We start from the raw sequence: 22,837 nt of genomic DNA, 5'->3' as shown, positions 1-22,837 counted from the left end.
AGGTTGGATGCGCACATGGGCAGAGTCCCCACGCGTCTTTGGGCGGCAAAATGAAGATGACCCGATATTCTTCCTCGATGCGCTCGAATGAGAGCTCTCCATCCGTCCCTCGGAATCCGGTAGTGACGCAGTGGGTCCGGGGGATATCCCGGCTTCAAGCCCGGATGCTCCCTTCGTTTCTCCAACTTCCCCTCATTTTGTGTCTCTTCATCTGAGCTGTTCCTGGTTTCTCCAGCTTTCCCCACATTGACAGGAAGAAATTGGGACCAAAAGTCCGCCTCTGTTGACGCGACCGAGCTTCGACATCACCACTTCGCCCGGCCGATGTAACAGTATTTCTCTTTGTGAGCTTTCCCACCATCCAATCCCGACGTTGATACCGGCCGTACCCCTGCTGCTGGTTCATGAACACGCGAAAGGTCAACCGAGCCGACCGCGCACTCCGCAATGCCAAGCTTTCCTCGAGCTCTCCATCTCGGGACTGAAGCCACCGACATGCGACGCTCACGATATTGTTTCTCCCGTCTGGGCGGACAAACAACTGCGGAGTGTGACATGGGTTAGAGGGATGCGGGGTGAACATCTTCCAAATGAGCCGACACGCTCGCGAAATGAGCGCTGTCACGTGTCTCGGCCCCAGATGCTTGGGTCTGCCGGTCGCATTGAATGGGACAGTTCAATTGGTATCCATTGTGAGTCCGGTGATTCGAGCGGGGGATGAGCTCATTGTTGGTCACCGTGGTCGACGCTGGTATAAAACCATCGCCTGTCCCTGACAGCGGCTAATCGCCTTGGGCCTGGTTCGACACCTTCGCGTCATTGCACCCTCAATCGCAAGCAATCGGGAAGCAAAATGGTGTCGCTGAAGTCGGCCATTCTGGCCGCTACCTACGCCGTTTCGGCTGCTGCTGTCGACATCACCGTCAAGGCCACCGGCGGCAACGCTACTAGTGGTCACCAGTATGGATTCCTTCACGAGGTTTGTATCCTATTTCCTGCTACCTCACTGATACACGTAGCTTACTGAGTATTTACTAGGATATCAATAACTCAGGTGATGGCGGTATCTACGCCGAGTTGGTCCGCAACCGCGCTTTCCAGTACAGCGACAGATTCCCTGTCTCCCTAGACGGTTGGCATTCTATCAACGGCGCTGTGCTCACCCTGAAGAATTTGAGCGAGCCCCTCTCCGCCGCCCTCCCCGTCTCCGTCAACGTCGCCGGCGGCAACGGCTCCGGCTCGATCGGTCTCGAGAACGATGGCTACTGGGGCATGGACGTCAGACAACAGAAGTACACCGGCTCCTTCTGGGTGAAGGGTGCCTACGACGGTGTCTTCACCGCCTCCCTCAAGTCGGCTCTCAACAACGACGTCTTCGGCTCCGTCGAGATCGAGTCCAAGTCCACAGCCGACGAATGGGTTGAGCACGCTGTCGAGCTCACTCCCAGCAAGGATGCTCCCAACAGCAACAACACCTTCGCCATTACCTTTGACCCCGCGGGCGCTGCCGACGGCTCGCTGGACTTCAACCTGATCAGCTTGTTCCCTCCCACGTACAAGGACCGCAAGAACGGTCTGCGTGTCGACATTGCCGAGGCTCTTGCTGAGCTCCACCCTAGCCTGCTCCGCTTCCCTGGCGGAAACATGCTCGAGGGCATTGACAACAAGACTTACTGGGACTGGAAGGACACCCTTGGCCCTCTCAAGGATCGTCCTGGTTTCCAGGGTGTCTGGAACTACCAGCAGACTCACGGCCTTGGTCTCATGGAGTACCTCGAGTGGGCTGAGGACATGGGTCTTACTGTCGTCATCGGCGTCTGGGCCGGCCTCGCTCTCAACGGCGATGTTACTCCCAAGGAGGATCTCCAGCCCTTCATTGATGATGCCCTGAACCAGATTGAGTTTATCCGCGGCCCCGTTGACTCTACCTGGGGAGCCAAGCGTGCTGAGCTCGGACACCCCGAGCCGTTCGACTTGCAGATGGTCGAGATCGGTAACGAGGACTGGCTTGCTGGCTACCCCGGTGGCTGGACTTCCTACAAGGAGTACCGCTTCCCCATGTTCATGGAGGCCATCAAGGCCAAGTACCCCGACATCACCGTCATCTCCTCCGGCGCGACCACTGACGGCGATGGCTTCGACATTCCCGCCCCGGGCATCGGTGACTACCACCCCTACCGCACTCCCGATGCCCTTGTCGAGGAGTTCGACCGCTTCGACAACGATATTGGCCACATTGTTGGTGAAGTCGCCGCCACCCACCCCAATGGCGGCACCGGATGGGACGGCGACCTGATGCCCTTCCCCTGGTGGATCGGCACCGTCGGCGAGGCCGTCTCTCTCATCGGCTACGAGCGAAACGCCGACCGCGTTCCGGGAACCTTCTACGCCCCCGTCCTCCGCAACATGAACCGCTGGCAGTGGGCCGTCACCATTGTCCAGTTCGCCGCCGACCCCAAGTTGACCACCCGCTCCACCAGCTGGTACGTCTGGGAGATGTTCGCCGGCCACCCTCTCTCGCACACCCTCGAGGCCTCTGCCGACTTCGGCCCCGTCTACTACGTTGCTGGCAAGAACGAGGCCAAGGGCAACTTCATCTGGAAGGGCGCTGCCTACAACACTACCAACAGCGAGGACGTGCCCGTCACCGTCAAATTCGAGGGTGTTGAGGCTGGCACTAAGGCGTCTCTGACTGTGTTGACCAACCCCAGCGGAGACCCGTTCGCTTACAACGACCCTCACTCTGGCGTGAACATTGTCGACACGCAGACTCTGGTCTTGACTGCGAATGAGGATGGTGCGTTCAACTTCACGCTTCCCGAGTTGAGTGTTGCTGTGTTAGATACGGATGTTGCTGCCGAGGCCAAGATACTGAGGGGTATTGTGATGCCGTTTATCGCCTAAGCGGTTGGAAAGACTGGCCATAAAAGCATCGTAGTCTGCTGAATAAAATCAATGTTTCTTCCACTCAGATCGCCGAGACTTGGTAAAATGCTGCGCATCATTGTGGGTCCATGAAAGACGGGAAACTATGCAGCCTGACGGAAATGGAGCCTCTGTGCCGCTGTGTTATATTAACGTAGTCGCCAGATTTTGAAATTCTCTGACCATTTACAAGGCGCAGTTTATGCCTTTGCAAAGCCATATCGTTTCTGCTTACTCTTGAACCCCGCAGCACTCAAGACCTCTGCTTTCCTAAGCCCTTTTCCCTCTTTGATGTCTAAATCCTTATGATGATCTCGCACACTATCTGCGTCGTTTATTATTTTTTAAGATAATTTAAATATCTATATCATGGGAACTATACTTAGATGGCATAGTGAGACTTGCTTAAAGCCCTTGATAATTGTTGTGGGTGGCCTTTTATAGTGCTAGACTTATTGCGCTGTTCTGCTATTAGATAACAGCATCTATAATTATGATAATATTTGCTTTCCTCGCCCCCTGTTTTAGTAACGCCGTTATTTCATATAGCTAAAATGTGTGAACTATGATGAGAATGACGAAATGGAGCAAGATGAAAATATCCGAATCGGCCACATTGATGCTGGTTGTCCGGTCCGCAATGCGAGGTGATTATCTCAGATTATCATTGAAACTCTTATGTTAGCGCAGCAAGACCATACTAATCTTGTTTTAATAGTGTCGACGAATTAAGATTCACCCCGCCACCTTGCAACGCCATCCATAATGTCAGATACAAAAGCTTTTATTCCATACTCCCTCCTCGAAGCATTCGGATCGTCGATATCACCCCCTGTGAATGCGATATTATACTCCATGGGAACTTCCGAATCGTCCAGCTCGGCACAGAACGATTGTACTACGAAGCGCTTTCTTACACCTGAGCTGACGCTTCTGGGGACTCTCAAAGATGCAGAGCCATGTATGTATATTGGTCCATTCTGGGACGTTGTCCCAATTACGCGGAATTGGGAACAAGCTCTCCGCAGTGTTTGGTCTCGAAACGACAAGCTTATGCAACGCACCCTTTGGATTGATGCAGTATGTGGCAATCAGAATGATGGACTTCTCAAGTCGCTCTGATGCCAGAAATTTACTCGGGTGCTTCTGGTGTCCTTGTCTATCTGGGGCTGGCCACGGAAACTCCTGGAACTATCGCCTGAAGATGCATGGATGGTGAGAAGGGTAAAGCCGCCTTTGCACGCGAAGCATGATCTTTGGTCCCTCATGGGTCGAAACGAGCGACTGTGCTGGCAAAGATCCCCGTGATAAGGTCTTTGCGCTATTGGGAATCCCGTCCGATTGACCTGGAGACCAAATGATGCCTGACTACAGTCTTTCATTAGATGGAGTCGCAATTGGTATCTTATCGTACTTCGTCTAAGTATGTAAACTTGCATGGCCAGTTCTTATGGTCACTGTACAGGAGCGTGACGAACGCAAAAGTCTCCCATCATGGATTCCGAATATCGAAACGTCATTCAAACTCCTTAGAACATAGAAGCATCTCTACGACTAACTTATGAGAAGAACCCATTGCTACTACTAAAGGTCGTATCCTGGGAAAGATTTCTATGTCGACGTACACCCATTGGATCTTAAATCCCTCAAGGTCCGGAATGCTGTCCCTATATGGGCTACATATGTAGGCAAGAGACAGATAGGGAGAAAGTTGCGACTGTGGCAATCGACGAATGGACGATGGACCTCAACGCCCAATATGCAGCCAAGACTTCTAGCATGCATCCTTTGACAGTTACTTCAAAGAAGGTTCCCTTCTTTTACGCTCCAGCTTGATTGTCGATCCAGGAAGGTCAAGGCGCTCCGCTTGGATTAAATCGAGCAGGGCACCTTCTCTTGCTCTCTAACTTCATTGTCAATCCAGAAGGCGCTGCGCTTGGATATTGAATTATTCAGCCATTCCCACAGTCCCACGGTTGATTTCTCCCTCTTCCGACTTTGTCCCACTCTTACAACGTCACAACATCGTCTTGCGTCTTTTGCCTGATTACCGAACGTACAAACACTATCGGCAAACTCTTTCACAACCCGACATCAATCCAGAATAACAACCAAGCCTTTTGGAGTTCCCCAGAGATTGGACACCTCTCGCATTGTTCGGCAACCCACTTCGCCTGCTGTCATGTCGCTCTCAAATACCGAGAACGCCCCTCCAAAACCAGGAGACTAGGATTATCTCCCACTGGAGCTCCGATGGAACATCTTGGAAGAACTTGCTCCTCACACGTCTGGGCAGTTTATCTACGCTTCAGTTTTCAAAGAATGGCGAGCAGCGATGGCGAAAGACAAATTTCGACGACTCAAGCTGCCGGTATCCTGTCTAGAGGACTTGAACAGGATGGTCAAACCGGAGCAAAGGAAAGTAGTCAGGCATGTTTGGCTCAATATCGAGCTGGCCACCTACACGTGTCAAAGCAGTAAGAATATCGACGAGGAGGATGAAAAAGGGGTTGTGCTGAACAAGTACCGGAACATGATATACCTAAGTAATGATACTAGTTACCAAGACCCGTCTCAAACAATCTGTAATACCTGTCCCTCTTCTGCACCAGCTGAGAATGCGTGCCGTACTCTACAATCCGTCCCTTTTCGACAACATAGATAACGTCGGCGTTTTGAATGGTGCTCAGGCGGTGGGCAATCACGATGGTCGTGCAGCCAGCCGCCGCTCCCGCCAGCGCTTCTTGGATCAGCAACTCAGACGTGGAATCGATGGCCGAAGTGGCTTCATCGAGGACAAGAAGGGCGGGCTTCCTGACCAGGGCTCGGGCGATGGCGAGGCGTTGTTTCTGCCCGCCGCTCAACTGGCTACCTCGACTGCCGACCACCGTGTTGAAACCATCCGGCAGAGAGTTGACAAAGTCCAGGATGTTGGCCTTTCTACACGCCTCCTCGATCTCGGCATCGGTGATGTCTGTCCGTCGACATCCCGCCACAAGATTCATCCCGATCGATCCCTGCAGCAGGGTCGGTTCTTGGCTCACGAGCCCGATCAAACTGCGATATTCGGCCACGTTCAGCGAAGCGATGGGCCGGCCGTCTAAGAGAATGGATCCTTCTGTGGGATCGTAGAAGCGTTGGAGCAGCGAGACGATGGTGCTTTTCCCCGACCCTGTGTGCCCCACGAGTGCGATCGTTGCCCCTGCCGGCACCGTCAAAGAGACATTCCTCAACGCCGAATGCCGTGCTTGGCCGGGATAAGCAAACGATACATCGCGAAACTCCACGCGGCCCAGCGGCTTCTCGATCCTCTCCCCGTCCGCGGATTCCGGATCTATGGCGGACCGGCGCTCGAGGAGACCTTGAAGACCAGCCGCGGACCTTTGCGCCTTGGCGAGGTCGGGGGTGAACGAGAAGACGATGCCGGCGGAGTAGGCGCTCGTGATGATGGACGAGTAGACCACGACGAAGGCCAGAAGCGAGTACTCGCCATTCACGATCAGCATACCCCCGTACCAGAAACCCAGGGCCATACAGGCGATGACGCCGGCTCGGGCGAAGGCGAGAACCGCGGAGGCTTGCAACGCCGCCTTGAAGCCGTCCCTCCGCGACAGGGCGAGCGTCCGCCTGTACTCGTCCAGAACCTTTACTTCCATCGTGAGAGACGCCACGGTCTGGATGGCCCCAATCATCTCCCCGGCATAGGCAGCCGATGCCCGGGTGTGCATCTCGTTCCGCCGCTCGAATTCCCCAACCGCCCAAACACCGGCGAATCCGCTCCCGATGAGCACAGGCGTGATGGACCAACACACAAGCGCCAGCTTCCACCCGAACGCGAGACCGACCGCCAGAGACGAGACCAACGTCGCCACGGCAATGAGGATCAGGCCGAGCGTGCCGCCGCTGATACCTGCTAGGTCGGCCGCCTCAGTGGACAGGAAGCTGGCCAAGGCCGGACCCGAGTGCGCCGCGTCGTCGAAGAAGGCCATCTCCTGGCGCAGGACGTGTGCCATCGCGAGACTGCGAGCGCGGTGGATCAGATGCTCCGAGCAGTACGCGAACACGGATCCTTGGATGCTGAAGGCGATCATCATGACGAAGGCGAGGACGAAGAACATCCAGGCCCAGAAGGCCGAGTCGGACAGTATCTGCGGCGTGATATCGGCGTCCAGGGGTCGCGCGATGGCCACGACGGCTTTGCCGAAGAGAATGGCTGATGCTGGCTCCTCAAGACCGGCGATGATGGAGAAGACGAGACCGAGGACGATGTACTTCCACTCTTTTGCGTTGAGCTGCATGACGAACTTGGCCACAGACCAGAGAGAGTACGGCGCCGAAGTCCTTTCGGCGGTGGAGTCGGAAGACAGCGAAGGCGACGATGCGTCAAAAGTCTCCTTTGTCTCGGCAGATTCGTCCTTCTCTGATGGCGGCTCGCGTGTGATAATCGAAGTATCGTGCTCAAGCTCCGCTTCTTCTGCACTCTCGGAGCCTCCTGACAATCTCTGGGCCTCCACCAGATGAAAGTACGCGCCTCGAATGGACATCAGTTCCGAGTCAGTGCCCTCTTCCGCCACCGCTCCCCTCTTCAACACCACAATCTTGTCGGCCTCGCGAATGGTAGAAAGCCGGTGTGCGATGATGATCGTGGTCCTGGTGTCACTTGAAACCGCCAGTGCTCGCTGCACCAATGCTTCGGTCTCGGCATCCAATGCGGATGTCGCCTCGTCCAGGATCAATACCTTGGGATCGGCAACGAGGGCCCTGGCTATGGCCACCCGCTGTTTCTGGCCGCCTGAGAGTTTGGATCCGCCGGCCCCGACCCGGGTTGCATACCCGGCAGGGAGGGCTTGGATGAAGTCGTGCGCTCCGGCGGATGCTGCTGCTTCCTCGACCCTCCTCCGTTGCTCGTCCGCGGATAAGTGATCAAGCCGAGTTCCGACGAAACCCTGGCTGATGTTCTCGTAGATGGACGCGTCGAAAAGCACCGGCTCCTGGCTGACCAGTCGTATCCGGGATCGAAGCCACCTCACATTCAACGATTCGATAGGCGTGCCGTCTAGAAGGATCTCACCCGCTACGGGCTCGTAGAATCGAAGGATCAGTTTGGCGATGGAACTTTTTCCGGACCCAGAGGAGCCGACGACGGCGGTACTCTTCCCGTTGGGGAACATGATGTTGAGATCATGTGCCACGACCACCTCCGGCCGAGATGGATAAACGTGCTTCACGTTCCGGAATTCGATGTTCCCCTCAACGCTGACATCGTCGGGCTTGGCTCCTTGATCACCTAGTGAGTCAATGGGAGACTTTCGGTTGAGGATTTTGCAAACCCTCCTGGTTGCCGCCATTGCCGACGTGAACTTCTCGGCGTTCTGGGCGACGCCCAAGACGCAAAACGCCGCGCTCTTGGTGACAAGCGTGATGGCCACGACCGCCATGAAGGATGTCTCGGCGTCGATCATGAACCGGGCGCCCTGCCAAAAGGCCAGCGCCACGTTGAAATAACCAGTGGCCACGACAACGGCAAGAAGCACACCCATGAGGGTTTTGAGCGTGAAATCCGCCTGCCTCGCCACATCGAGGCATTCGACATAGGTATCCAGGATCTGCTTCTGCAGTCCCAACGCCGTAGTGCTCCGAATCGAGGTCAGCGCTTCTTCCGCCAGCGTGCTGCCGGTAGACTGGGCCTCACTAGAACGTCCGGAAAAGCGGCTCGAGACCAGCTTGCCAATGTAGAGGAGGGCCAGCGCCAGAAAGAATGACCACGTCAGTATGAGGGCCAGTTTCCAGAACATGACGAGGCTGACGACGTTGGTGCCTACGAGGGTGCCCACGGCGCTCAGGGTGACGGAGAGCTTCTGGGACAGAGCCTCTTGGATGAGGTTCATATCGACGCTCAGCTGCGTGACCAAGTGTCCGGTGCCGATGTCGTCGAAGACGGCCATGTTCTGCCGCAGCGCCGCGTCCATGTAGCGGACCTTGACGCGCCGCGTGATGTTTGATCCGACATATGAGAATCCCGCCGTGGAGATGAACCAGGCGAAGAGAGACCCGACGGCGAGGTAGATGAAGTAGAGAGAGTATTGTGTGATCAAGACCCGGCTCGCCTGGGTGTCGGCTGTCGACCCCTCGTTGTCGACGCCAGCCAGGACGGAGGAGAGGCGACCAAATACGATCTGTGTGTAGGCAAGTTTTAGCAAGGCGAGCATCAAGAGCCAACCTCCTTCGCATAGCTTGAGTTCAAATCATACCGGAGGAACGGGAATAATAGCCCCCGCGGCAAGAGCAAAGACAGTGCTGATGCCTGCGACAATAAGATCGCCTTTGGACGCGTATAGAAGCAACGAGAGCAGATGTGTCTCCTCATCTTGTGAAAAATGCAGTTGGCGGTCGATGATCTCTCGCTCAACTTCTTGGAGTTCGTGCTTGACAACATCCACAAGCCTGGCCGAGTTGCCGTCAGGGACGGGTTCAATTATTTCAGTCATTGCAAATTAGGTCGATGTCCATTGGTGGGAAGTTTCGTTGATGTCGAGGAAGTGAAAAGACGCGACGCGAGACTGACAAGATGGCGGCGAAACAGGCGGTAAAGGACGGGAACTATCGGTTTGAATCCTGCAAGAGCTGATCAAGCAATCAACCTTGGTCTCTTTGTCAGCAGCTGAGGATGGAATCGAGGCTCGGCGGGAAGTGAAGTGCTGTTGGCCGAGTCGAGACAGATTAGGGCCTGGTCAGATTGACAGGGGTGTTTGGCCGTCAGTCAGTCGGGTCGCGAGATAAGTCCAAATGTGCGTAAAATAATCTAATAATCTAATTCATTGACCGCCACGGAGCAAGCCTCACGTGATCTATGTCCGGACAGCGCTGCTTCTAGCATCGGATGCTTTGCTGCCAGCTTGGAATCCTCCCTTTCCGCCTTGATGACTCTTGGAATCCTTTCCGAGCGGCGCAGCCCGCAGTCATCAATACACACCCACCCATCCCATGTAGAGTACCGACATGTGTGGGTCTTGAACTGGGTACTCCCTCATCCATGTCTTACATCCTAGTCACACCCCACAGCTGTCCCCGGGGTACGGTGATCTTGATCAGGCCAAGGACTTGGGTCAGACGGGCCGACACCGACACCCCCACCCCCATCAAATGCGAAGGAATTCCGGATAAAAGCATATGCAGGAAACGAGATGCGACTGAATAAAAACACCAGACCTAAAAGTCGTCAGCGTTGCAGCGTTGCAGCAAGGCCTCTTCAGGATTTTCGCCTCGCCTACCCTTGCCACGGCATGATACCTAATCAAGACGAATGTGACTACCTACTATGTCTCGAAAGATATACCCATTAACCGGTACTCCTGGATACTTCGATTCCAACGAACTCCGGTTTTCGGAACCGGGTTTTGTCAGGGTCTCGTCCATCCCCAGGGCAAGGACAGCTGAAAACCGTGGTTTTACCCGTGTTCGAGCCTTCTCAAGGTTCTGCTCCCCCAAGACATCATACCACTACATGACATCAAAGGTGTACAACACGCTCACACACGCTCACACACACAGCTGGCTTCAAGTCATCCCCGCAAGATGCCACAGTCGGACAGCATCAGTACTCGTAATGCCGCCCACCTCGGTGGAACTGAGGAATTCGACGCAATCGTCGCAGGCAATAGAGGTGTGCGAGGTGGTCTCGTCCCGAGTCGTCGACTCTCTTGCTAACACGAGGCCCAGTCTTTTTTCGTTGCCACTGGAAGCTGAACGGCCAACCCAAGGCTGTCGAAGACCCGGATGACAACAGGTCTCTCCAACCACCATGCCGGACTCTCGACCTGGTTCTCGTCGCAATATCTGTCATGCCTCAGTATGGCAAAGGGGCTTCGAGTCTTTCCAGTTCCGCAGGCGACGACAACCGCGGACTCGGTGGATTTCTTTGGGGCCCGCATGACGCCGTCGACTCGGCGGCCAGGCGCTTCGTCCGAGCTGCCGTGGACAGAAATATCGCACAGTACGCCTCCTCGATCACGGCCGTGAAACTTCTACTTCCGACGGTAGACGGCTACGCCCTCCGCAATGACCTTGTCCAGAGACGGCTCTTGACCTGCGACCTCGTCGAGGAGGCGGCCGACTTCACTTCAACAGAAAAAGAGATCCACGCGTTCGACTTCGAAGAGGGCACTCGCGTCATTCCGAGGGCATTGGACGGCGCAGTGGGTGCCATGCTGCAGAAACAACTGCCGAGTATGCAACTTCAGCTCGTGGAGTACACCTTGTCCCTCCTAGAAGCCGAGGTCACAGGAAGACTCTCATTTCCCTGGATCAGTCACTCGCCGCTTCCCAAGTTCCGACTGGCTGTCGTGGAGGCCAGACCCAACGAGATGGTGGCCGCGACTGCGGGTATGGGCATGTACCGCGCCGCTCGCGCCTTGGGGATCGATCTCATCATCTTGGAAAGGGATCACGAATGGGCCCGGAAGTTGGCCGCCGAGGGCGGTGGTGTCGAGTTCGTTCCCTGCGACCTGACGCAAGACGACGGGCTGCCTGATCGCATCGTCGAGGCCCTCTCGCACAGCCGACAGCCGGTGGATGGCATCACCACGTTCAACGACTATTACACCCATGTGACCGCCTTGGTGGCCGAGAAGATGGGGCTGCCCACGAACCCCTCGCAATCCATCCATCTTTGTCGTGACAAGGCGAAGATGCGCCAGGCGGTATGTCCGGACACGCAAGTCCTCTCCGTGCAAGGGCTCGCGGACTTGAGGCAGAAGCTTTCCGGATTGAAGACTCCGCTGCAGTACCCCTTGATCGTGAAGCCCGCCATCGGGTGTGCGTCCGAGGGAGTGACGAGGGTGTCGTCGGAAGCAGACCTCTTTATGGCGGTGGACCGGATCGAGCAGAAGTTCCCCGGGACCAGCTCCCTCCTAGAGCCGTACGCTTCCGGGCCGGAGGTGGACGTGAACCTGGTGTTTCTCGACGGGAAGCTCATCTGGGGTGAGGTCGTCGACGATTTCCCCACCTCGGCCGAGGTCGACGAGATTGCCGATTCCAACGCGTCCGGGGTCCCGAACAGGGGAGCTGGACCTCAAACTCCATCATCGTCCATTTCCTTCGCCGAAACTTCCGACATCCTGCCATCGATCCTGCCGAGTGACGAAGTGGATCTCTTGAAGCGTGATTTGGCCGAGAAGCTGAAGAGACTGGGAATCCGCAACGGGATATTCCACCTCGAGGCGCGGGTCGAGAACAGCAAGGCGCGATTTGCCTTGACGGACCGAGGTGTCGAGGTCGTACCTCGAGAGGACAGCACCTCGACCGGTAACGAGCCAGACCCCAGCGTGTTTCTCATCGAGATCAACGCCAGGATTCCCGGCCATCAGGAATCGTACTCGGTGGAGTACACCTACGGCATCGACTACTATGCCTTGCAGCTCCTGGCAGCTCTGGTTCCGCCCGGGGAGGGGGAATCGGCACACGATGTGGTGAAGACGCACATCCGGGCCTTGTCTCGGCCTCTACAGCCAAGCAGCCAGTTTCCAACGCACATTGTGTTCTCGGCAGCAACACGCGGAGGCACGTTCTTGGGCACCGATGCGCTCCCCGCGTCCCTGGCGAGATGGATCACGAACTCCAAGGTGTACAAGAACGTCGGAGACGTGATCGGGAATCCGTCCGTGGAGGGCAAGTGGCCGTTCTTGGCGTACTTTGGTGTGACTGGGAGGTTGGCTGGACGTGATGGAAGGGAACAGGCTCGAGGACTGGGGGAACTCGTCAGGGAAACCTTCACATGTTCAGTAGAATGATGAAAGCGCGATAGGATGAGCCAAGCAAGTCACAACAGCTCATGTGATAATGTCATACACAGCCACATTTCGGAATAGGGATCAGGGTTAGGGCTATTTCCGAACTTGCACTTTCCTTTTCCTCCTCCACATGCACGTACCCGGGAACTAAGACGCGCCAACATCCAAAGAGCCGACATCCCAGCCCATGGTCCATGGTCCATCCAGACCCATAATATCATTCATCACAATGGTGACCCTCATCCGCAGCGTGACCGTGACCGCCCTCTGGCCTCCCAGGAGAAGCGTTCATGTTGTCCGTCAGCAACTGCGCCGCTTCTCCAACAAGTTCGAGCTCTACGCGAACGCGCCCATCCCCGCCAACAAGCGCAGGTTCGTGCCCGACTCGGGCTTCTATCCAAAGGGATTCTCCGTCGCCAGCATCAATGCCGGCATCAACAGCACGAAGAGAACCCGGCCGGACTTGACCATGGTCAAGTCCGACGTGCCGTCTTGCGGGGCGGCGGTTTTCACTCGGAATAAATTCCCCGCCGCTTCTGTCACGGTGTCGCGGAAACACCTCTCGGCGACCAAGGGGAACGGACTTAGAGGCGTCATCGCGAACGCCGGGTGTGCGAACCTGTTCACTGGCCAGGCCGGGCTGGACGATGCTGCAGCCATGATGAATACGGCCAACGAGCTGTTGGTGTCACAATCTTCTGCCACCGTAGCTGTTGGAGAGACACCGCCTTCCGTGATAGTCATGCATACTGGTAAGGGGGGTGAGAGGTGAGACCTGGTTCGTCATGTCTTTAGGACGATACGATGCTTATTAGCTCCAGGCTTCCTATGGATAAGGTCCTCCAAAGCATCCGACACCTCCCCGAGCGCATGGGAAATTCACATCAGCATTGGCTGGGAGCTGCTGAGGCGATATGCACCACCGACACCTTCCCCAAGCTCGCCTCTCGACAGTTCGAATTGCCCTCCAACCCGGGTATCGTCTATTCCATGGCCGGGATCACCAAGGGCGCCGGCATGATTCACCCCAACATGGCCACGACGCTGGGCATCATCTGCACGGATGCTCCCATCCTGGCTTCGGACCTACAGGCACTCCTCGCGGACGCCACAGACAAGACGTACAACTGCATCTCCATCGAGGGAGACACGTCGACCAACGACATGGTCGCCATCTTCGCGAACGGTGCCGCGGGCGGGAAGACGATCGGCCAAGACGCGGAACGCTCGACGGAGGCGGCGGCCCCGGACGATTTCCGCGCCTTCAAGCAGGCTCTGGACGAGCTCATGACGGAGATGGCGAAGCTGGTCGTGCGAGACGCCGAGGGAGCGACCAAGTTCATCACGATCCGCGTCCGGGGCGCGTGGTCGCCCGCCCGCGCCAGGCGCGTCGCCGGCGCCGTGGCCCGTTCCGTCCTGGTCAAGACGGGCGTCACGGCCGGCGACCTGAAGAACTGGGGCGGGACCGTCCTGGCGGCGGTCGGATCCTCGCTGCTCGACGTTCCCGGGCCCCGGGACCACGAGCTCGGAGACGGCCCTGATCCCGAGGCGCTGCGGGTGGACGAGAGCCGAGCCATCGTCCCGGAGCGCGTTTCGCTGAGCGTGTTGCCCGTCGGGCGTCTGGCGGACACGGAGAGGCCGGTGGTCGTGCTCCGGAGGGGCATGCCGATGGACGTGGACGCGTCGGCGGCCAGGGCTCTGCTCGAGCATGAAGATATTGAAGCGCTCATTGATATGGACGATGTCGATTTGGATGACGAGAAGGATGGAATGACGTCTCACAAACAGAAATATGAGGCAGTTTACTGGACATCAAATCTGACGCAGGACTTTGTCGCTGTGAACGGTGGATAGACAAACACAGGGCACGCTTCATAGATTTATATTTACTGCATAACCATACTTCTCCATCGCGTTCTAGGTCATTCAAGCACACTTGAAATGGGGACACAAGTGATCAGGCACGCCTGTGTACCTGGGCCCGATAGAGCGAGCGAAGACCGCCCTCGCTGATAGCCGTGCGGCCATGCAGGGTAGTCTTGTTCTCAAACACGAGGAACTCATTCACGTTCCAACGGTGCTGATACATATACCTCGGCTGCAGCAGATAGCGCTCCAAGTCGGCCAGGAGCGCGTCCGAGTCCACCTCGACCCCGGGAACCGTGCTGACGGCCTTCATGGCCCAGCTGCGCTCGATGCCGGTCGGGAAGGGCAGGCACAGGCGCAGCGACGCCTCCCCGTCCTCGCCGACCTGCAACGGCGGCACCCGGATCCCCTGCTCCGACGAGGTCCTCGGGTAGTGGCCCTGCTCCTGGATGTGGTACTCGAAAGTCACCTTGCTCAGCCTCTCGCGCAGGTCCGACGGCATCTCCTTGCCCGCGCGCACCTGGTCGACGATGAAGGTCTCGCCGGAGCCGGGCTCGTCGGAGAACTCGGCCGCGTACAGCATGATCAGGTCCGGGTACTGGCCGATGAGGATGCCGTCCGTGTGCAGGGGCAGGGGGCCGCGGCCGAGCACGACGTTGCCCTTGTCGTGCGTGGCGTTCAGCTTCATCAGGTCGCTGGAGCCCGTCTTCCACTTGTGCTGGACCGGGTCGCCGAGGCAGTGGACGAGGGATTTGAACTGCTCCTCGCCGAGGGGCAGATTCTTGACGAGCACGAAGCCGGCGCCCTTGAGGATCTCCAGAAGTGTCTCGGAAAGCTTGCCGAGGGCCTCCTCCGAGGCGGTACCGTCCCAGTGGAGCAAGCGTCCGGCGCCGGACGGTGTCATGGGCGTGTGCTGACGAAGGTGGTCAACCTTTGGCGCCAGGTTGGTAACGCTAGCGAGAGGGCCGTCTTCCAGGACGCGGGATGAGATGGCTCGGAAGCACTCGTCGTAGGCCTGGATCTTCAGCTCACGACTGCCAAAAGTCGCGTCGAGCCCGCCCTGCAGACCGCCTCCGAGGTGGATGCCGATCTTTTTGCGCCAAGCGGTTGTCATGGGCACATACGGCTCCATGGCGGCACGGAAGAAGGCCTTCTCACGACCTCCGCGGATCTTGCAGGCCGGGTGGATGTCCAGAGCGGACAGAACGACATCCTTGTGCCAGTAAGGGTGCGATAGCCTTTTGCCGTAAGTATGCGCGACGAAGTCGGTGAACTCGTTGCTGTTACGCGAGCAGTCGACGCCGTCGATGATGTCCTTGATCAAGGCGTCGACATCATCGGCACCGGACGCGGGAGGCAGGCCGAGATTCACCAAGTCGCTGCCGTAACCCGTCAGGATGTGTTTTTCCTTGATGATGCCGCTGCGGAGCATGGCTGTAATGCTAATGGCAATGTCGACGCGCTCGTTCTCGGAGTGGCCCATGGCGCGGATAGACTCGGGGACGGCGGCGAGCAGCTCCTCGGCCGAGAAGTCGACGCACACGTGCGGGATCCCGAGGAAGTCGCAGAGCTCTTTGGCCTCGCTGTGCTCGTTGCCCCAGGGGGTGCCGGCACTGTAGGCCGTCACTTTGAGGCCGGACAGGACGGCGAAGGCGGTCACGGCACCCGAGTCGATGCCGCCGGAAAGGAGGGTGGCGACGGAGCCGTCTCCGTTCTGGGTCATCTGGGAGACGGCTCCTTGCAGGGCCGAGACGAAACTGGAGCCGGCAAGGGCAAAGTCCCGGATCTGCGGGCTCAAGGCAGCCAAGATGGGGTCGCGGAACTGTTCGGTCGAGAGCTTCCATCGACCGCCTTGAGCATCGCCGCTGCCGGTCTTGCGCAGCTCGATGCTCGAGTTGCTCGGGACCTTTGATACGCCGATGAAGGCGGTGGTCTCGTCCCGGTAGATGACGGACGGATTCGTCAACCCGGTGTGCATGCCCCACTGCGAGCGGGCAAGGTGCAGCGTGAATGCGTCGGTGCCGACAGCCCAAGCTCCCGTGGTGGTGTTGCGTGTCGCGAAAAGTGGTCGATCACTCATAGCACCCGCTCTGGCGCGAAGAATGTCGCCGCGGGACTCGATGAACGTGTCCCACTCATCATGGGCCGAGGGTGAAGCACCATCATCTCCGTCGAGCCAAGTGTAGGACCCGGAAGTCAAAGCATGTCCCTGTCCGTAGACGTGTATGCCGGAGGCCGTGACGGTTTGAAGGGTTTTTTCAAGGGATGAGATGGTCGTGTTGGCGAACAGGACCCACGAAGGCGACGCCTCTTCTTTCCGAACCTGAACATGATTCTGGCTCTTCTTGATGATGGTTTTCATGTTCTTCTGAGCATCACCGGCGGCAAACGCACCACGGTGGGTGCGCTTGGCCGACTCTCCGAGATCCACCAGGTCCTTGCAGAACTTGGCGTTGATGTACGGACGAGTTCCGCGAACGGCCGAGGGCGCCCACGAGCTGATGGTGCGAGCCCTCTCCAGCGCGCGGGCGACCAGCTGCTTGGCCGGGACGACCTCGTGCAGCAGGCCGTCGCGCAGCGCCGCCGGCGCATCCCACTTCTCGGACGTGAACAACATCTTCTGCATGACGGAGCGGCCCACGGTAGCCTCGAGCATCAGCCCGCCAAAGTTGCACGCGATGCCCATGCGGAACTCGGGCATGACGAGCTGGCACGTGTCGGCGCCGATGCGGTAGTCACAGCAGAGAGCGATCTGGAGGCCCAATCCGATGGCGTAGCCGTCCATGGCTGCGACGACGGGCTTGGAGATGCCGGCGACGGTGGTGTAGAGGTGGGTGAAGTCGTCGATCCAGGCGTCGACCTCGTCGCCTCCGGTGAAGTGTGAGGTCTCGTGGAAGTCGCCACCAGCGCTGAAGGAGCGGCCCTCGCCACCGGTCAGCACGATGCAGCCGACTTCTTCATCGTCGGCCAGCTTCTTGGTGAGGGCCGTCAACTCGCGCATCTTTGGCCGGCTGAAAGGGTTCTGGCGGTTGCCCTTGGAGAACTCCACCAAGGCGGTCCCGGACGAGATATGGACCACGAAGTGATCCGAGGACTCGTCGCCGGCGACGGGAGACGAACCATTCGTAAGAGAACCATTGGTAAGAGAACCGTTCGTCAGAGAACCGTTCGTCAGAGACCCAGGCATTGTGATTATGTGGTGATGCCAGGGGACAGGCTTTGGAATCTAAGTAGGTACGTTTCCTGCCTTAAATAGGCTATGAGATTGACTTGAGATGTGAAGTGTGAAGTGTGAAGTGTGAAGTGTGCACCGAATTAGAAAAGTAAGAGCAGAGTGATGAGATGCAACCTGTGACAGTCGGCTTGCACAACCTCATCATGTTGTAGATGATTTATTTTCTTTATATACAGGAGTCTACAGCCTCTACTGTGGTTGCGGGCCAAAGTAAAACATCCCAGCCGTATACCCATGGCTTGAGCTGCCCCCATAGGCACATAGTACTTCTCGCTGTTGATGGTGTTGAGTAATATTCCACACTGCAGTCATTCAATGCGAGCTATCTGTGGGCCGCATTCTCCATCCATGGATGATACAAGTGTCGGGGGTTAAACTTACCCATCATAAGAAGTACAGTGTAGCTGACGTGAGACTGCGGACGCTGGAATCCTTCCGCGAAAGTTTCGGCGCGGCTCCGGGTGGTGGGGACCCACCCGGCCATGTACGGCCCCCGGCACACCATGTCAACCAATAGCCGCAGGGTATTTCTCAGCGTCTGTCTAACTACTTACCTAAGGTACATTAGTAACCGCCCAGGGCAGTACCTGCACTAAAATAACCCCCACGAACGGATCCATGCACACCAACTTTCGTTAGGGATTCGATCCGCAGTATCTAGGTAAGGTACGGATACCTGACCGAGGGCACATGGGGTGGACCTTGCTCCACATTGCCTCGTTAAGCTAAGGTAGTCTCGGCTGGTACCTAGATACTCAAGGTACGTACTCCGACCTTAGTTCTCCACCCCCCACCTCGGGTCCATATCTACAAGTAAGATATGGTGCTTTTCAGCCTCGTCTAGCCTCCTAGTAGTAATCATCCACCCTGTTAATGGAACTTGTGCGCCTGCTGATGGGATTGTGATCCTTGCTGTCTTTGATCTTGTCATCTTCCGTACGTAGTATCCAATAGGTCGGTCATGACTCATTCGAAGGTAAGGGATTTGGGCCTTTATTCGCGCGGTTAGTGGGTCAACATTCGGTTTTTTTTTCGCATTTTGCCGCTGCTGGTGGCAGAGTCTCTAGACATATGCAAGTGGCTGGGTCATCAAGACGGAAAGGATTCTCGACCAAGTAAATGTGGAGGATTGATCGCGGAGACTGGGGGCGGTCCAGGCAGGAAGGACTTCAGTGTTCTGCCTGGACCTTGCGGGTCCTGCGGCAGGACCCGGAAAGGCTTTTCGGTCCGACTGGCTTATTCGTACCTACTTACCTAGGGACTACCTTAGTGTTCCGGACGGGGCCGGCTCGGGCCTTGTCAGCCAAGTCTGCGGGGAAGGCTTATTTGACTGCGTCATGCCATTAGACGAACTATCCGTACACCAAAGCTGTAAAGCTTGATTGGGTTGCATGCATGTCGATGTCGACCCCGATGGTTGCATACCTCTTAATTGTATATACATGGTCTACATGACAACTTAGAAGCTTGGTTCTGACGACAAGTTCAAGGTGGCATTATGAGGTCTTGTTGGTGATGTGTGTTTTGCAACCGATGGTCTGTTTGAACACTCTCTACCTAGTCTACCTTGACACATTCTACCCCAACACATACAACAGCCCTTACCGGCCCTCCCAAGATCACCACGACCACGATGGCAAAATCCGTCTCTGACGTAGATGGCCGGGGCCGCATATGGGAGCAGAACTCATCAGTGCAGCAAGGGGTCGAGGGTCGCATGGATGTCATGATATCGAGGGTAGTCGCCGCACAGCCAGACGCCCCGGCCGTTTGTGCCTGGGATGGTGATCTATCCTACCGGGAACTCGACGAGTTGGCCTCGCGACTCGCCGTCCGGCTTCAGTCTCTCGGCACCGGGCCCGGTGACATCGTGCCGCTGTGCTTCGAGAAGTCGCAGTGGACGGTCGTTTCCGTCGTCGCCGTCGTCAAGACCGGAGCGGCTTTCCTCCTGCTGGACCCTCTGTTGCCCACGGATCGTCTCAGAGTCATCATCCAGCAATGCGAGTCCAACCTGATCCTCACGTCGCTCTCCCACGGCGCCATGGGTGAGCAGCTTCAACTCCCGGTAACCGTCGTCACGGTCGGTCACTCTCTTCGCCAGGAACCCCTACCTCGACCGCCGTCGTCACCCCTGGACGAGCATCCGAAGCTCAAGCCACCAACACTGCGCCCCGAGTCCCTGCTGTACGTCGTCTTCACCTCCGGCAGCACCGGGATGCCCAAGGGATGCATGCTATCCCACGGAAACCTGTGCTCGGCCATGCACTACCAGAACAAATCGCTGGGCTTCCGTCCCGCCTCGAGAGTCTTCGACTTCGCCTCCTACAGCTTCGACGTGGCCGTGCACAACCTCTTCGCGACGCTGACCACGGGGGCCTGCCTGTGCATCCCCAGCGACGCCGACCGGAAAGACAGCCTCGAGGGCTCCATGGCGCGCATGGGCGCCACGCTCGCCAACCTGACCCCGACCGTGGCCCGCCTCCTCAACCCCGACGCGCTGCCCGCGCTGGAGACGTTGCTCCTCCTGGGCGAGCAGGTGACGGACCTGGAAACCACGCTCTGGTGCGGGAAAGCCCAGGTCGTCAACTCCTACGGCCCGGCCGAGTGCACCCCGATCAGCACGGCCAACTGCGCCGCCTCGACCGTGACCGGGCTCCGTCACAGCGGCAGAGGCATCGGCTCCGTCGCGTGGATTGTCGACCCCGCGGACCACGACGTGCTGTTGCCGTGGGGCGAGACCGGCGAGCTGCTGATCGAAGGGCCCATCGTCGGCCAGGGCTATCTTCACGATCCGAAGAAGACGGCCGACGTCTTCGTCCGAGACCCGGCTTGGCTGGTCCGTGGCGGACCGGGCGTTCCCGGACGGACCGGCAGGCTGTACAAGACGGGGGATCTCGCGCATTATGACGCCGACGGAAATGTCGTCGTCACCGGCCGGAAAGACACCCAGGTCAAGATCCGCGGGAACCGGATCGAACTCGGCGAGGTCGAGCATCACGTGTCGGCCTGCATGCCGGACGTGACGCGAGTCGTGGCGGAGGCCATCCTGCCGGCCGGTGCGGAAACCGGTCACCTCCTGGCCGTTTTCTTGCAGACGGACGACGATCAGACCTACGGCATCAGGCTCGTGCACTTGGAGGACGAGGTGGCGTCGGGGCTCGCGAGGCATCTACCGCCCTACATGATCCCCACGCTCTTCTTCGCCATGCCCCAGATACCGCTCACCCTGACCGGGAAGACCAACCGGAAACTCCTGCGCGAGATGGGCTCGTCTTTCTTCATGGATCGAATTGCTTCGCAAACGGGGGGCGGCGAACGAGCAGCCCGGAGGGCGCCCCGGACCGAGACGGAACGCACCTTGCAAACTCTCTGGGCTCGCGTCCTCGGCATCGACGGCGACTCCATCGGCCTGGACGACAACTTCTTTCGTCTCGGCGCCGACTCCATCACCGCTATGAAACTCGTCGCCGAGGCGCGAAAAGTCGACGTCCAAATATCCGTTGCGGATATCTTTCGGCACCCGGTGCTCTCTGGACTCGCCGTGCTCACGACCTCTGCGAAGCCGCGCAACGAGACCGATCGCAACGGTGTGGAGGATCAACATCATCCGTCGACAAATGGCGCTCTCGACGTCATCTCTCCAGGAGAGCTGGATCACCGTGGTCCCCTGGGTCCGGAGGACATCATGGAGATACTGCCGCTTTCCGATATGCAGGAATCGCTGGCCGTGGAGGGTCTGTCCGACGCCCTGCAACTTGTCGACTACTTCTACCTCGACCTCCCCCCGTCAATCGACCTGGCCAAGCTCGAGAATAGCTGCCGTGACCTCCTGGAGGCGTTTCCCGTTCTCCGGGCTTACTTCCTCCCTTCCGCCGAAAAGCATTGGATGGTCATCCCCCGCACCGTCGACCTGATTTTCCGCATCATCGAAGCCGAGTCCGACCCGGACACCGCCCTCGCAAAATTCTGCCTCGACGACATTGCCACATTCGGCCGCCATCAAACCATCGTGGGCTTCTTCGTGCTCCGCAAGGCGGGGTCGGCCAACCGCCTCGTGCTGCGGATTTCCCACGCGCAGTACGACGGGATATCGATCGGGGTCATCTTCAACGCCCTGATGCTCTCTTACCAGGGGACGCCAATCGCGCCGGAGCCCACCAACTTCGCGGATTACATGGCTCACGTCGCCCGCACGCGTGACTCGGCAGTCGCATACTGGCGCGGTGTTCTGGAAGGGTCGTCGACCTCCCCGGCCGGCACATCTCACGAGAACGACGGCCTGCGAGTCCTGCGGCCCGGGGCGCCGCAGGGCGTCGGGGCCCAGTCTTTCCGCGTCGAGAGGGAGGTAGCCACGCCGAAACCTCTCGCAGGCATCACCCCGGCCTCCTACATGAGCGCCGCCTGGGCCGTGTTCCTGTCCCGGTTACAAGACGGCGACGGAGAGGTCGTCTTCGGGCGGCTGGTGAGCGGACGCAACGCGGCGATGCCGGGACTGGAGACGATGGTGGGCTGCTGCGTCAACGTCGTGCCCGTACGGGTCGACACCGGGTCCGCATCGATCGGAGAGGTGGCGTCCGCCATCCAGGAGCAGTTCATCTCCATGGGCGACGCGGACTCTCTGGGGTTCAAGGAGGTTGCGGAGAACTGCGGCGCCGAGTTCTTCTCCTGCACGCAGCACCAGAACGTGGAGGACGAGGTCTCCCTGACGGTGGAGGAAGGGTTCATGAGCACGCTGCGCCGGTTCGAGAATCCGCGGCGGCTGCCGTATTTCCTGTACGTGATTTCGTTCCCGCGCGGGGAGAAGACGGAGTTGCAGATTTTTGCTCATACGGGCATGTTGTCGGTCGAGAGGGCGGAAGAGCTGCTGGGGAAATTCTGTTTGTTTGTGGAGGGGCTGTCCTAGCGTATTCTTCAACCCAGAAGTCGAGAGAATCAGGAACCAAGAATCAAGAATCATGAATTTCATCACATTTGCTCTGTTCAAGCCTAGCGTTTCCGGAAATTCCTGTGTTCAAACTGACTC

The 22,837-nt window shown here is 57.9% G+C and overlaps 5 protein-coding genes across 5 annotated transcripts; 3 read left to right on the top strand and 2 right to left on the bottom strand.

The window, feature by feature from the left end:
- Window positions 1-853: 853 nt before the first annotated feature.
- Window positions 854-2,904, top strand: abfA-0 (Alpha-L-arabinofuranosidase A; the record flags this gene model as incomplete). Its single annotated transcript, XM_032021694.1, has 2 exons — window positions 854-979; window positions 1,039-2,904. The coding sequence occupies 2 exons, from the start codon at window positions 854-856 to the stop codon at window positions 2,902-2,904; spliced, it is 1,992 nt and encodes a 663-aa protein (XP_031881438.1).
- A 2,462-nt stretch (window positions 2,905-5,366) lies between these two features.
- On the bottom strand, window positions 5,367-9,413 carry sirA (Multidrug resistance protein sirA; the record flags this gene model as incomplete). The annotated part of the gene is made up of 4 exons (XM_032021693.2): window positions 5,367-5,385; window positions 5,453-5,467; window positions 5,518-9,101; window positions 9,177-9,413. 4 exons carry the CDS (start codon window positions 9,411-9,413, stop codon window positions 5,367-5,369), a joined length of 3,855 nt encoding a protein of 1,284 aa, XP_031881439.2.
- An 830-nt stretch (window positions 9,414-10,243) lies between these two features.
- Window positions 10,244-14,567, top strand: CGGC5_v013295 (Arginine biosynthesis bifunctional protein ArgJ 2; the record flags this gene model as incomplete). The annotated part of the gene is made up of 5 exons (XM_032021689.2): window positions 10,244-10,398; window positions 10,488-10,588; window positions 10,645-12,631; window positions 12,963-13,481; window positions 13,535-14,567. 5 exons carry the CDS (start codon window positions 10,244-10,246, stop codon window positions 14,565-14,567), a joined length of 3,795 nt encoding a protein of 1,264 aa, XP_031881362.2.
- Window positions 14,568-14,670: 103 nt separating this feature from the next.
- carB (Carboxymethylproline synthase) lies at window positions 14,671-17,766 on the bottom strand (the record flags this gene model as incomplete). Its single annotated transcript, XM_032021688.1, has 1 exon — window positions 14,671-17,766. One exon carries the CDS (start codon window positions 17,764-17,766, stop codon window positions 14,671-14,673), a length of 3,096 nt encoding a protein of 1,031 aa, XP_031881357.1.
- A 1,681-nt stretch (window positions 17,767-19,447) lies between these two features.
- dtxS1-0 (Nonribosomal peptide synthetase dtxS1) lies at window positions 19,448-22,717 on the top strand (the record flags this gene model as incomplete). Its single annotated transcript, XM_032021687.1, has 1 exon — window positions 19,448-22,717. One exon carries the CDS (start codon window positions 19,448-19,450, stop codon window positions 22,715-22,717), a length of 3,270 nt encoding a protein of 1,089 aa, XP_031881358.1.
- Window positions 22,718-22,837: the final 120 nt, after the last annotated feature.

This window comes from Colletotrichum fructicola (assembly GCF_000319635.2).
Source record: "Colletotrichum fructicola Nara gc5 chromosome Unknown KSG_Nara_v1_contig08, whole genome shotgun sequence".
Taxonomy (NCBI): domain Eukaryota; kingdom Fungi; phylum Ascomycota; class Sordariomycetes; order Glomerellales; family Glomerellaceae; genus Colletotrichum; species Colletotrichum fructicola.
Note: the sequence above shows the minus strand (reverse complement) of the source record. Positions and strands in the feature narration are given on the sequence as shown.